The sequence below is a fragment of the Branchiostoma belcheri genome, unplaced genomic scaffold, assembly GCF_001625305.1.
Source record: "Branchiostoma belcheri isolate BF01 breed outbred unplaced genomic scaffold, Haploidv18h27 scaffold13, whole genome shotgun sequence".
NCBI classification, from domain to species: Eukaryota; Metazoa; Chordata; class Leptocardii; order Amphioxiformes; family Branchiostomatidae; genus Branchiostoma; species Branchiostoma belcheri.
This window is the reverse complement of record NW_017802713.1, coordinates 566,746-578,959: the sequence shown is the minus strand read 5'-3', so window position 1 is coordinate 578,959 and position 12,214 is coordinate 566,746. Positions and strand designations below refer to the sequence as shown.

Sequence of the window (12,214 nt, the reverse complement as noted above, 5' to 3'; positions counted from 1 at the left end):
CCAATGTGTCCTAAATGACAAGAATGTCCTTTACTGTAATATAACTTCTTCTTTCCCTCCAGGTTTTGTTTGGATACAGAATTAAGCCTCAAAATAGATTTGAACTTTAGTTATTGAATTTTCTTATCAACTGTAAGTTAATACATAAACACTCACGAGGGAATCAAACTCTATTTCAAACATCAAAGTGGTACAAATCAGATCCTGATGTTACCCTTCAGGCGTGGTGGCAAGGTCAAAGCCGTTAGAGGAAGATTTATTATCTGGTGTTCTGCTCACTTTGCGTTTTAGTTCAAGTTCAGCTACAAGCCACATGGGGGGAGACCTGGGGTGATGTGGCCACTGACAGCCTTACCACCAATCAACATGCCGGGAGGGGGGCAATTTTACAATTGTAACGCACCAGTCAATGTAAACCTTCTCTAACTGGCTTTGGATGATACTGACAGCTTGGGATAGATGTCTCCCAGTGACTGCTACTTGTTGAAAAAATAAAAATGATTTTATAACTTGTGAGACTGATTTTGCCAGCTAAGGTAGCAGTTATGAATCGTTGATAGCCTACTGGATCCTCCATCAAATAGTTCTTATCATTTGGCCTATTTTTGGGAAACAATTTCAGCAAGCAAATCACATGAGTCTGGGAGAGACTTAACCCAAGATAGGTCTCAAAATGGTACGATCTCCCAGGTATTTTAATCCAGTTTACATGTGCCAAAATCTGAAGTTGGATCTTTTAAAAGAGTAAGAAAATAATTGGATCATGAATTCCATTGTGCGTATCCAGTGACTAGAATCCAAGAAGGACATTTTAAAGGTCAAACTTTTTAACATAGTCAAAAGCAAAGTTAGTACTTGACAGAATTTGCTAGCCTACATTTGAACCCAGTTATTCAATTGAGACTTGCATCTTGATGCTTATTTATCTAACATTTCCAAGTACTAGTGTAACAATCCTAATTACATTGAAATCAAATGCCAAAGTTAATTACTGACGGAGACGAAACTGAACCCTTGTTTCAAGGTGAAACTGATCCAGTGCCGGAATGTCCAGAGGCAAGCCTCAACCTTTCACAACATTGAATGACCCTTTAATTGGATCAAACCATTAACAGCCACTAGAAAAACTCAAGTATCTTTGACTGACGATTGGAGGAAACATTCTGTCTCTTGACAGAGTGTTCTTTCCAGTAAACTTTATACAATCGAGGATAAAGTTTCTCACTAATTGCATCATGGCTCTCTCATAAAAGAGTATCACTAAAAATTGTTCAATTGGTTTTAAACAATAGGCCTATTACAAGAAACAGTCATTGGGGAAAATAGCCTCCAGCTATAATTACTGTTGAGAATTTGGAGGAAATAATTTGTCACCTGTTGGTATACATATTTCCAGTATGTCCTTCAAAATCGGGGATTAAATTTCTTCATAAATTGGATTTTTTTTGTATAGTTATCCTAAATGATCGGCTCTCAGTCTAAGGAGTAAAGTAACATTCATAATAAAAACTGTAGTCCATATCACATGCTTCTGATCAAATGAGGTCTCCTTGGTACAACATTGTTCACAAATACAGGCAAAGTTTCTTGCTAAATAGGTAACTTTTTGCTGAACTTAGGCTGACTTTAGACTGACGAAACTACAAATTTTCTCTGTCTGTCTAAAGCTATTACTCTGGTGGTCTGAACCCCCCTAGCTAAGGTCAGGTCCCAGACAATACCCACTCTATGTCCTGCCCCTGTGCAGTTCTCACACTTCCACTCTTGGGAACTGTGGTCTTAAATGGTTCCTGGCTGACTTTAGGCTGATATTTCACTCCTACAGAAACTACAGGGTCTGAGCAGGCCACCTCTGTCAAGTGAGAAGTTACAGAGGGTAACAGGACAAGTGTGCATCCTGAGGGTCGGTGGTCTCTGCTGAAAGATGTTCTACAGGACGCAATTCTTTTAGGGCTTAGTCATCAGGACAGCTCATCAGAAGTCTAGACCTACTTTGATAATTACTAAGAAGATCACAACCAGCAAAAATGCAACTCTTGATAAAAAAACTTTCACTGTTAAGTTGACATGATAATTTCTAACTTCTAAATGTTAGAAAGTCGGAAAGTAAAGATACTTGATTCCAAGATAGTCCATCTTACTGAAAGTTCTATCAATTTGAGCTCAATTTTGCACCAGTCCTGCAACTTTCAAATTTCAAGTGACCTGCTATCAAAAAGGTAGTTCCACATGAACTTTTATCTCTCTCACTTACCTTGATAACAAACTACCATACAGATATAGAATAGCACAGGCACAGTGCGCTTATAGTAACACAATAAAGTGGGTGAGAATAAAGTTTGTTTTTGCTGTAAATCATTGTATAGTTTGTGTACATCTATAAGGCTAATAATTTAACTTTACATGTAGGCAAAATTGGAAGCAGGAACAAGTTGTTTATTTAACATATTAGGAGGTGGTGTAGAACAGGGACCTTTAATTAACTTCGTTCTAGACTAAATAACCTGGTCGCTGTTTATTGTTACTAAATAAAGTAGTTTTTACAACATTAGATTCAAGATAAATTGTAATCAGTTTTATCAGTTTGCATGGGGGGGTCTGACTACTAGGGCTGTTCCATTAATGCTTCAAGAGGGGTCGATCTGACCCTGTTTCTTCATTCAGGGCAGCAAAACATTGTTACAGCAATATCTATGTATGATTTCATTTGTCATAACCTCAAAATTGTCTGAGAACTTCATGGGGCACAATTATCCATGGTTCAAGGGGACATGCAGCAACAACGAAATGAAAACCAGATTGAAGGGAATAGTACACCTTAGTGGACAGCAAGTTAGTTCCAACACAATATAATTTCATGCTCTATTTCTACTACTGATGAGACCTGTCTGGTTTTCATTTAGGGATGGAAAGAACTGAACCTCATTTATTTCATCAAGAAATAAAGCTATAATATCAGAAGCTAAAATATACCTAATTGGACTTATTTTCAAGTTGACACATCAAAAGAATATGGACTGTATTAAATTTAGAGTTAGCAGGCAAAAATCAATCTTTAGTTAGTATAAAGTTGTAGCAAAATTTGATTTAGTTTTATACAAGAAAGACAGTTTACATTACATGGTTTGTGGAGCTAGTTAAACGGTGCTAAGTAAGGGGATTTAGCCTGCTTGAAAGCTTATTTATCCTGCTAATTAGAGAATAGATTTAAGACTGATCAGACCATCTGGGTGATGAACTGTGAAGATAGCACCACCCACTTGCCCCCCTCCCCTTACTGGAGTTGAGACAAAAACAAACAACAGCTCAAATGGGCTACAGATTTTCTCCCCACTTCATCTTATCTAGATAGAGCTGCATGGCTGCAACATGATGTCATCTCATTCACACACTGGCTGCCTGTCCTTAGAACTTCTATGTACTGAATGAAAAGCCCCATTTGGCTTCAGTATTTATAACCTTGTAAGTGTTTTTCATCTTTTTTCACAATAACAGGACACTGGTACTGATGTTATTTCTCAAAACAAACCCGAATCAACAAGTAAACATTCATCTTTTCCGGTAATTACAAAGACAGAAAATCTATTAAAAACCTCTCAAGTGAATCTGTTCCATCAAGAGTGATTCTTCCCACCTTTTTACTGAAATCATTAAAAAGAAATACACTTGACTTGACAAAGAACCATCTTTACTCACTCATATTCATGATATTGAGAGTGCATTTACATAACAGCCAGACGATCACTGATAGTATGACATGTCCTGTTTTGTTACTCAGTTCTGTATCAGTGTGTGGAAAGTCAGGGGTGCTCTGTTTCTTGTCACTACACGTTTGCTACTCTGTGAACATTTGGAGCCGCTGAGTTCACGGCCTCTCCCCTCTCTGTCAGCTCAGGTCTGCTCAAGTACTTTTGACTCACTTTCAAGTTCCTCAGCAGACCTGAATTTATAAGTGCCGTTACTTAAACTCTGGGATAGCTGCTTTAAAACAAACCAAGACAACAAAGCTATCAAATGCTAGAATAAATATATAAATTTCAAATATTCCTGACTTTTGAAACACTTTCATGATACATGTACTTGAATTTATGACCAGTCACTTACTCACAGCTGCTTCAAAACACAATAAGAAATACAGAGGGCAGGGTAAGGGTTAGGGTTAGGGTATTCAAGCCTTAGGCAGGTTTAAATATACCAGAATGGGTACATCAGTCATGTTTGTAAGAAGTATGTATGTTACTAGCTGACGTTAGATCAGAAAAATGTCCCTTCTCTCCCCTAGGCTGTCCCCTTTCCATTTGTTTCTGTCTTTGGAATTTTCCCATTCCCCTTTGCCACCTAAAAATGGCTGACCGTGTTTGTAACCTTGGTGCAAGATCAACAGCTCCCAACTCCCATTGTACACAACTACAGAAGCAATGTCAGGAGAGATGGAAGAATCCAAAACATGGTAACATTTTAAAGTTCATGTTTTCTCTTGTGTAAGAATAGCCAGTCCCAGTTCAGTTCAAGGGTCTGGGGTATATTTGTAGACACATCAGCCTACATTCCAATCTGGGTCCCAATTGTCAACTTGTGAAGACATTTGCCCATCAGCAATTTCCCAACCCAATCATTAGACTGACACCCTATACACACCAATGTCATTGAAATGGGGTTTCATCAAAAACACACTGGAGACAAGCATGAAGATTATGAGAACCTTGGACTAAGCTTTGTAAATGTTTATAAAAGTTACTCTTATGTAATGGACACATACTGAAATGCGCTAACTGCAGTTTGCTGTCACTGTGCGATAAATCTGGGAAATAATGAGATAATTGCCACTTATGGCGCGAGTATTTATAAAACAGGGGATTGGCATACAATAATGTTTGTCCCTGGATATTAGATATCCCTGGAATGAGCCACGAACAACAAACTAAACACGCTAGCTACAAGAGGACCCCTAGAAATAGCATCAAACAAAGACTGGGTTTACCCATTCCAGCAGGGACAGTTCCATCTCACGGATAACTTTGGCCACGTCAGGGAGAAACTCCTCCAGAATCGCGTCCGGATCGTCATTCTTGTGGTTCTCTGTTTCGCAGGGCACCGCGATACTCCGCCGCCTCCACTTTGTGATTATCCCGTTCATCATATTGGCACGCTAGAAGTGAGTACTTGCCCGTACATGAGGTAGAAGTCCAACCCTAGTTGTGGGTAGCCTAACTTGATAGCTTATTCCATCCAGGGGCCAGGGCAACACACTCTCTTCACACACACAGAGAAAACCTGGTCAGTTGATATCTCCCACATCTATCAGACTCCCCTGCGAGATGCCCAATCAGTTCCACATGTCTGACCGGCCAGGACAAGCAGGAAGGAAGAAGACTGGAGTTTGTACAACCACCAACACTCACGATAACCTCTCTCCCGCTCTCCAGGAACGCGGCGGTTACATCCGCGAGGCACCGCGAAAAAAAAGCTTTCTCGCCGGCATGCAACAGGCAACTTCAGGAGGGATTTCAGCCAAGAGTGTGGTTCACCAGGCCACTTGTATCCCCCTCCATGGTCTATTGTTTCCCCTCTGCCTGGATCGGCAGTGTATGGTCTGGACAAATTTGGCAGCCGGTTTCCCTGGTGGGATGGCCACAGGTCAGGTTACAGGGACCTCCAGCCTGGCTCCCTCCATCAACTGTAAGGGCAATTTCCAAGCCACTCCTCCCTCTGATTATTGACAAACCACACACATGCAGGCAGCCTAACACGTCTCACTTCTAGCCTATCAGCCTGACACACCAACAAACTGGTGTTGTATTGTTTCACAACACAAATTGGCCTTGGACTTTTGAATGATTCCGTGCTGACTGAAGGCAGGCTACCTACATGGGAACTATCGGTCTCAGGGCTGTTTGAACTCAGTATGTCCCGATTTGTACCAGAAAGTATTGCTTAGTCACAGTGTGTTTAAACTTCTTCCGGATTGGTCATCCCCAGGACCACAGGACAGGAACCAGGCAGGTGGGACACTAATGTAAGGCTTTGATGTTTCAGACTCTGCAGAGTTTAAACGTTTTATTTTGTCTAGATGTATGTGCAAAGTTTGATAAGACTGAAGGCAGAGAGAAACTCTGTGGTTCCTCAAGATAGTATCACAGCCTTGTGAAAGTGCTGACCTCACCAAATTTGATTTGGAAAGAAAAGCTGGCCTCTCGATGAGCTCAGACTTAAAGAATTCATGAGGAAGTGATCAATACTGCAAAGGCATTAGAGTGAAGATAGGCATCAGCAAATGAGTGTTATGTTTAGTGATATATATGAATGTGCTATTCTTTCTGCCTACACATTTCAACAGATTGTACTGTACTACATTTCACAATCCATGCCTAAAACCTAGAAATACCTTTGCTTATTGCAAACTTGAAATCCAATTTTGCTATGCATGGCACATTTCTCTGCTGCATGTGTTTTGGACTAAGTTTAGTCTTTATTCAAAAGTTTGCATATTACAGTGTATCATATTCCAAGGTAATGAATATTTTATTGACAATGAATTTTGAGACGGTGCCTGCCCAATCATATTAGACAAATCTGATATTGATATGCATGATTGAAGTTTTACATCACAAGATTATACAAAAAAAGTTACATGTACACATCACTGTATTATTTGACTAAAAGTTAATCACAAGTCAACCCAGGTTTGTGTAATAATAGTCTCCAGTTGGGCCTGTATGAATTTTAATTTTTAATTTTTTTTAGCCCAGCTGCAAAATATAACCAGTAAGCATGGCCTGGCAACCATCTGTGCTAAATGATTTCATATCTCAATTTACGCTTATTAATCAAAACCCCAGGAATCACCAATATCAAACCACCAGCCCTGCTGGACTATACCCAGGGTGTCTGTGGGGGAATCTTTACCAGCTTTAAAATTATCAATCTTTACTCTTCCACCCCATATTTCACAATGGACTCTTCCACAGGAGATACCTATCACTAATGATGTCAGCTGTTACAACACAACCATGGGGGGGGGGTGCTCTACACAAATGAAGACATCTCTGTACTCATATCATGAAAGGGGGCCGTATGCCCTTTTCCGTAGAGCGTAATCAGCCATTTTATTTCTACGTAGAGTGTAGACGGGCCGCTCTAATTCCAGCATTTTGTGCGGAGCGTAATTCGACATATGATTCTGTGTAATGCATTGTAGCTACAGGAATTTAACATAAAACCGAATTCCTGAATTCAGCATAATATGTAGTCGACTCTCAATATGTAGCGTACAGCGTTGTCAGGACCCCCCCCCCCATGCAGGCTATCAAAACCTGGGAATAACAGTATACCTACCTACTCAGCTACTGTTTCCAGCAGTTGGAAAAGTTCACATTAATTAAGAACAACCATTCAAACACAAAGGACAGACTGTTTTCCTTTCAATCATAGTTTGCCACAACGTCTCCTTGTATACTATTTTTGTACCACCTTGCGGCTTGACGTTTATTTTGAGACCAAAAAAGCACACCCACACAAAACAAGTTACTGAATTTGTACAGTACAGTATTTTCAGACAGACATTTAACCTTGTGTGTAGGGGTGGGAGAAAAGTTTGGTTCAGGTGGGCAGAAGATTTGTTTTCGCCGGTTACGCTCGCCTGGTTGGTATAACAGGGATCGAAATAATGGGTGCATGTGCACCTTAGTGCACCCAAAATTGGATCGGTGCACCCAATTTTTGACTGTGGGTGCACCGGTGCACCTAAATATTTTTGTAGTATTAAGTACGGTAAAGGTACAAAACACTGTAATTCCAACATTGCTGTGATGGAATAAAATAATAAAAAACCTTTGATGCACTGCTTGTTTGAAATTCTTGAGATAGAATTAGATTTACGTCAGTTTTTAAAGCCCGAAAATGTGTCGGCGCAGTGCCGACATCGCGTTACCCACCAACTTCCGGATCCCGACTACAACACTGGACACGAGATCTCTTCCTTCTCGTTCCCCGGTTTCTTGATAGTCATGTGACCAAAACATCACGAACTCGCTTCCGGAACTTTCCGACGCTTTTTGGGAGTTACCTCGGGGGCATGTCATGTGACAAAATGTTGTTTTCGTGCAGTTTTCGCTTGCCTTCGATAATCTTCGAGGTCACATCGTCAATACCCGGGTGTCGACAAAATTCGGCCATGAAATTCGTGGATGACAAAGCAAAACAAATATGTCGAGGCAGACTTCGCTTCTACGGTTCCTTCAGCAGAGGTCCGATCGTGACGGCGACGAAAGAGATGTGGCAACAACATCATCAGCCCAAGCTCTTCAAAACCCCGAAGGAACCGATGAAGCTGGAAACCAACGGGAAACACGCCCGGACGAGGGAGAAGTGGACCGACCGTGCCGTGGGAGCGCCGAGACAGAGGGGGAGGGGGCGGCCATGTGCTCTCGGCAGCAGACAACACTCCCGGGCCGTCCACGGCCTCCCGTGCTCCTTCCGTGTCCAGTTCCGGGTCATCAGAGTCGGATTCCGAGTCAGAGTCTGATTCAACTGAGGAGTCAAGTGCAAAACGACCGGGGGTTTGTGTGTAGTTTTTTTTATTTCTAGATTTTTTTTAAATATTTTTTTCGATCTCGGAATCCAAATTTGCCTTTTTTCGGTAAGATCATTACTGTGTTATTTCCATAGCGATGCAATTTCCACTCTTGCTACGATCATTTTTAGCATTCTTTACGTGTGGAACCCTTAATTTTTTAAGTATACTGTGAAGTCTTACCCAGAAATTAAAGGTTGCTGTGTAGAAATTTCGTATTTTGCCCAAAGCAAGTCATTTGAATTCATAATTTTACCTAAACTTTACCCTTACTTTAAAAAAACAAGCAAAGGAACATGTTGTTAAGAAATTAAACAAAATCATTGATACTATCGTGTTTGTCATTTGTTTCTATTTCAACCAACTTCTCTACCAGTTTATCATTTGTGACCAAGTTTAAACAGAAGATTGTTGATTGTAGTACAATTAAAAGTACTGTACAGTCTGAAGTGTCTTCTTTTGGTAATTTTTGTGTCTCTTTGGAAAAAAGAATTGCAGTCAATTTTGTTATTTGTTTGACTGTCACCTTACTATTGGCTTTTTCACTGAAATTTTAACAAATGTGATATTAAAGCTGACCTAAAGCAGTGAACAGGGCAAGGCGTTTTTTGTTTATAAGGCCAAACAATTGTTTATTTCTTTAGGATAAAGGAAAGAAGAGAAAGAAGAAGAAGAAGAAAAGATATACCTGTTCCAAGATTCATGGTTCGTGGACAAGACAACCAAACAAAGACGCACTTGGCTGAAACAAAAAAACAGAAAGCTTATGTGGTGTGAGGCTTGCAGAAAATATAACAAGAGTGGCAAAAAGAATGCCTTCATTACAGGGACAACTTCCATGAGATTAAAAGTGATAGAGTCTCATGAAAAATCACCAGGTCACGTCAGTGCTATGAACCGTTTTGACATGGAAAGGGTGCCAATTCAAGAAAGACCCATGGAAAAGGTGGTGCAGAAGATGGAAGAAAAGAAGTTACAGCAGATGATAAATCTCTTCCGAACTGCATTCTATGTGGCCAAGCAAGGCAGACCGTACACAGACTTCCCGGAGCTACTAAGATTGCAAAAATGTAATGGGCTGGATGTTGGAACCGCTTACTGGAATGACAAGGAAGCGCGTATATTTGTGGACTACATCTCCCTTGGAATGAAGAAGGAGTTACGCTCCAGTCTGCAGGAATCGGACTTCGTCGCTGTCCTAGCAGATGGAAGCAGTGATGCGGGTAATATCGAAGAGGAGGTTATCCAAATCAGGTACCTCAAGGACAACATCGAGCCAACCACTGCTTTTGTTGCCCTGAAGTCTCTGGAAAGAGGGGATGCTGTGAACATAACTGACGCTGTCAAATCAGCCCTCAAGGAAGATCTGGAGATGGGGGAGGAGTGGAAAAACAAGCTAGCTTTTGCCTGCTTTGACGGGGCCGCAGTCAATGTTGGCCATCTCAGCGGTGTTGGTGTGAGATTGCAGGAAGAATGTCCCCACTTGATTGTGCTCCACTGCTGTGCGCACAGACTAGAATTAGTTGTGAAAGATGTATTGAAAGAAGTGCCATACTTTGCTGCAGTGCAAGATTTATTCACTACAATATACAAGTTCTATCACAACTCAGCTCTCAATTGGCAAGGCCTTCGAAATGCTGGTGAAGCCCTAGACATACTGGTGCTAAAACCAGTTAGAGCAAGTGGTACGAGATGGCTGCCCCACCAAGAGCGTGCTCTCAAGGCTGTCATGAGAGACTTCCCAGCTCTTGTTCAACATCTTGGCCACCTTGTGGAACATGGAGAAGTTGGCAGCAAGGACAGCAGGGAAAAAGCGAATGGGATTCTACAAGGTGTGAAGTCTATCAAGTTTGTATTGTTCCTTTTGTTCCTGTCACAATACCTACAGCTCATGTCATCCCTGTCAAAAGTTTTCCAGGACAACAGCAGTACGCTGGAAACAGTGTATAGAAGAGTTGAAAATGTTGTCAAAACATTGAACAAACTGTCCCGACCAGAGAAATTGTCCAGGATCTTCTCTGAAGGCATGGAAGAAAGAGACGGGGTTGTGCTGTGGAAGGGAATCCCACTGCAGGCAGGCAGACCACAACGTGGACGACCTGGAGGTCTTGCTTCACAGAGGGAAGAAGTGATGAAGGACTGTCAACAGATTATCAATGCAACATCACATCATCTTGGTCGTAGGTTTGACGTCTTGCTGAGTCACAGGGTGTTCAGTGCAGCCAGAAGGGTTTTCCAGTTTTCAACTTGGCCACAGGATGATGATGATGACCCAGATGATGACTTTGGAGACGATGACATTAGGACCATCTATCAGCACTTTCAACATCCAGTTGAACTGAAAGGCGTTGACCTTGAGAGCTGCTTAAGGGAGTGGAGCGAGTTAAAAGAGGTTTGCAGGAACCAGCTGTCACAAGCAAGAAGAGCTCCCAGTTTCAGTGAGTTTTGGATGCGCTTCATGAGAAGAGAGGAGGCAGACAGTGATTACAGGAACATCTTCACTCTGCTGAGGCTTTCCCTTGTCATTCCTATTCATACGGCGCAGTGCGAGAGATCATTTTCTCTCATGAACAGAATCAAAACTGACTGGCGTGCCCGACTGGAATCCAACAGCTTGACAAGTCTCATGACGATCTCGTTAAGTCCTCAGTCCTTGGACACGTTTGACCCCCTCCCGGCAGTCACCTTGTGGTGGGAGGGTGGCAGAAGGAGACCTAACACCACCCCCTATGGGCCTAGAAGATGCCAAAACAGAGATGTTTCAAGCTCTGAGTCTGAAGAGGAGCAGTAAGGTTGGTTAGATAGCTAAAGAGGAGCAGTGATGTTGTTAATTTGATATTAGTAATATTTTACTTATTAATGTACTACTGGAAATATGTGGTGCACCCAAAAATTTTTTGGTGCACCTAATTTTTTTGGTTAGGTGCACCAGTGCACCTAATCCAAAAAATGAATTTCGATCCCTGTATAATGGACATGTGGTACACTCGTACAGTACAGCACTTACCTGATGTAAGCACATGGACTTGAACTATGCAGGACCACACATGTACAATAATGGGGGCCCGTATGCCCTTTTCCGTAGAACGTAATTGGCCGTTTTAAGTCTACGAAGAGCGTAGACGGACGCCTCTAATTCAATATGCAATGTTGAGCGTAACTGGCGCATTTTGCGTAGAGTGTATTTGCTATTTTAATTCTATGTAATGCATTGTAGCCACTTGGAATTTATCGTAAAGCGTAATCGAGAAATTTCCTGCATTCAGCGTAATACGTAGCCAGCTCCCAAATTTAGCGTAGAGCGTTGTCGGGACCCCCCCATGTAGGCCCCCTAATGGGTGAAGTTAGAAAGCAACAATACAAAGTTTTTGCTTCAGAAAGATAACATTCTTAGCTTGAAGACCTACTAGATTTAAGATTATACAAATCTAGACTGTAATACTGATGGTTGGCATCAATTCAAACAACACTTTTTAGAACTTTCAGTTTAATTTTCTAATCTTGAAAGGATTTTTATACCTTTCAGTTTCAGTTTATATTCTTTACAGGACACTTTTGCATCTTTCAGTTTCAGTTTCTAATCTTCATGGGACACTTTTATTCCTTTCAGTGTAGGTTTCTACTACATTTTATGTATTTTGG

At 41.3% G+C, this 12,214-nt stretch overlaps 2 protein-coding genes across 9 annotated transcripts in view; one reads left to right on the top strand and one right to left on the bottom strand.

Annotated features, from left to right (window-relative positions):
* Positions 1–5,423, bottom strand: part of LOC109463906 (dedicator of cytokinesis protein 9-like) — a 68,524-nt gene extending 63,101 nt beyond the window's left edge. For all 8 annotated transcript variants that reach the window (XM_019760790.1, XM_019760794.1, XM_019760793.1 and 5 more), the window contains exon 1: positions 4,982–5,423. In XM_019760790.1, coding sequence (XP_019616349.1) covers positions 4,982–5,140 — 159 coding nt within the window. In that variant the 5' untranslated portion in view covers positions 5,141–5,423. The remainder of the gene's footprint in view (positions 1–4,981) is intronic.
* A 3,838-nt stretch (positions 5,424–9,261) lies between these two features.
* Positions 9,262–11,363, top strand: LOC109463661 (zinc finger protein 862-like). Its single transcript, XM_019760514.1, has one exon. It carries the CDS (start codon positions 9,339–9,341, stop codon positions 11,361–11,363), a length of 2,025 nt encoding a protein of 674 aa, XP_019616073.1. The 5' UTR covers positions 9,262–9,338.
* The last annotated feature ends 851 nt before the right edge of the window (positions 11,364–12,214 follow it).

Coding starts and splice junctions, on each gene's coding strand:
- LOC109463661 (XM_019760514.1), top strand. CDS start 9,339: ATGTGGTGTGAGGCTTGCAGAAAATATAACAAGAGTGGCAAAAAGAAT.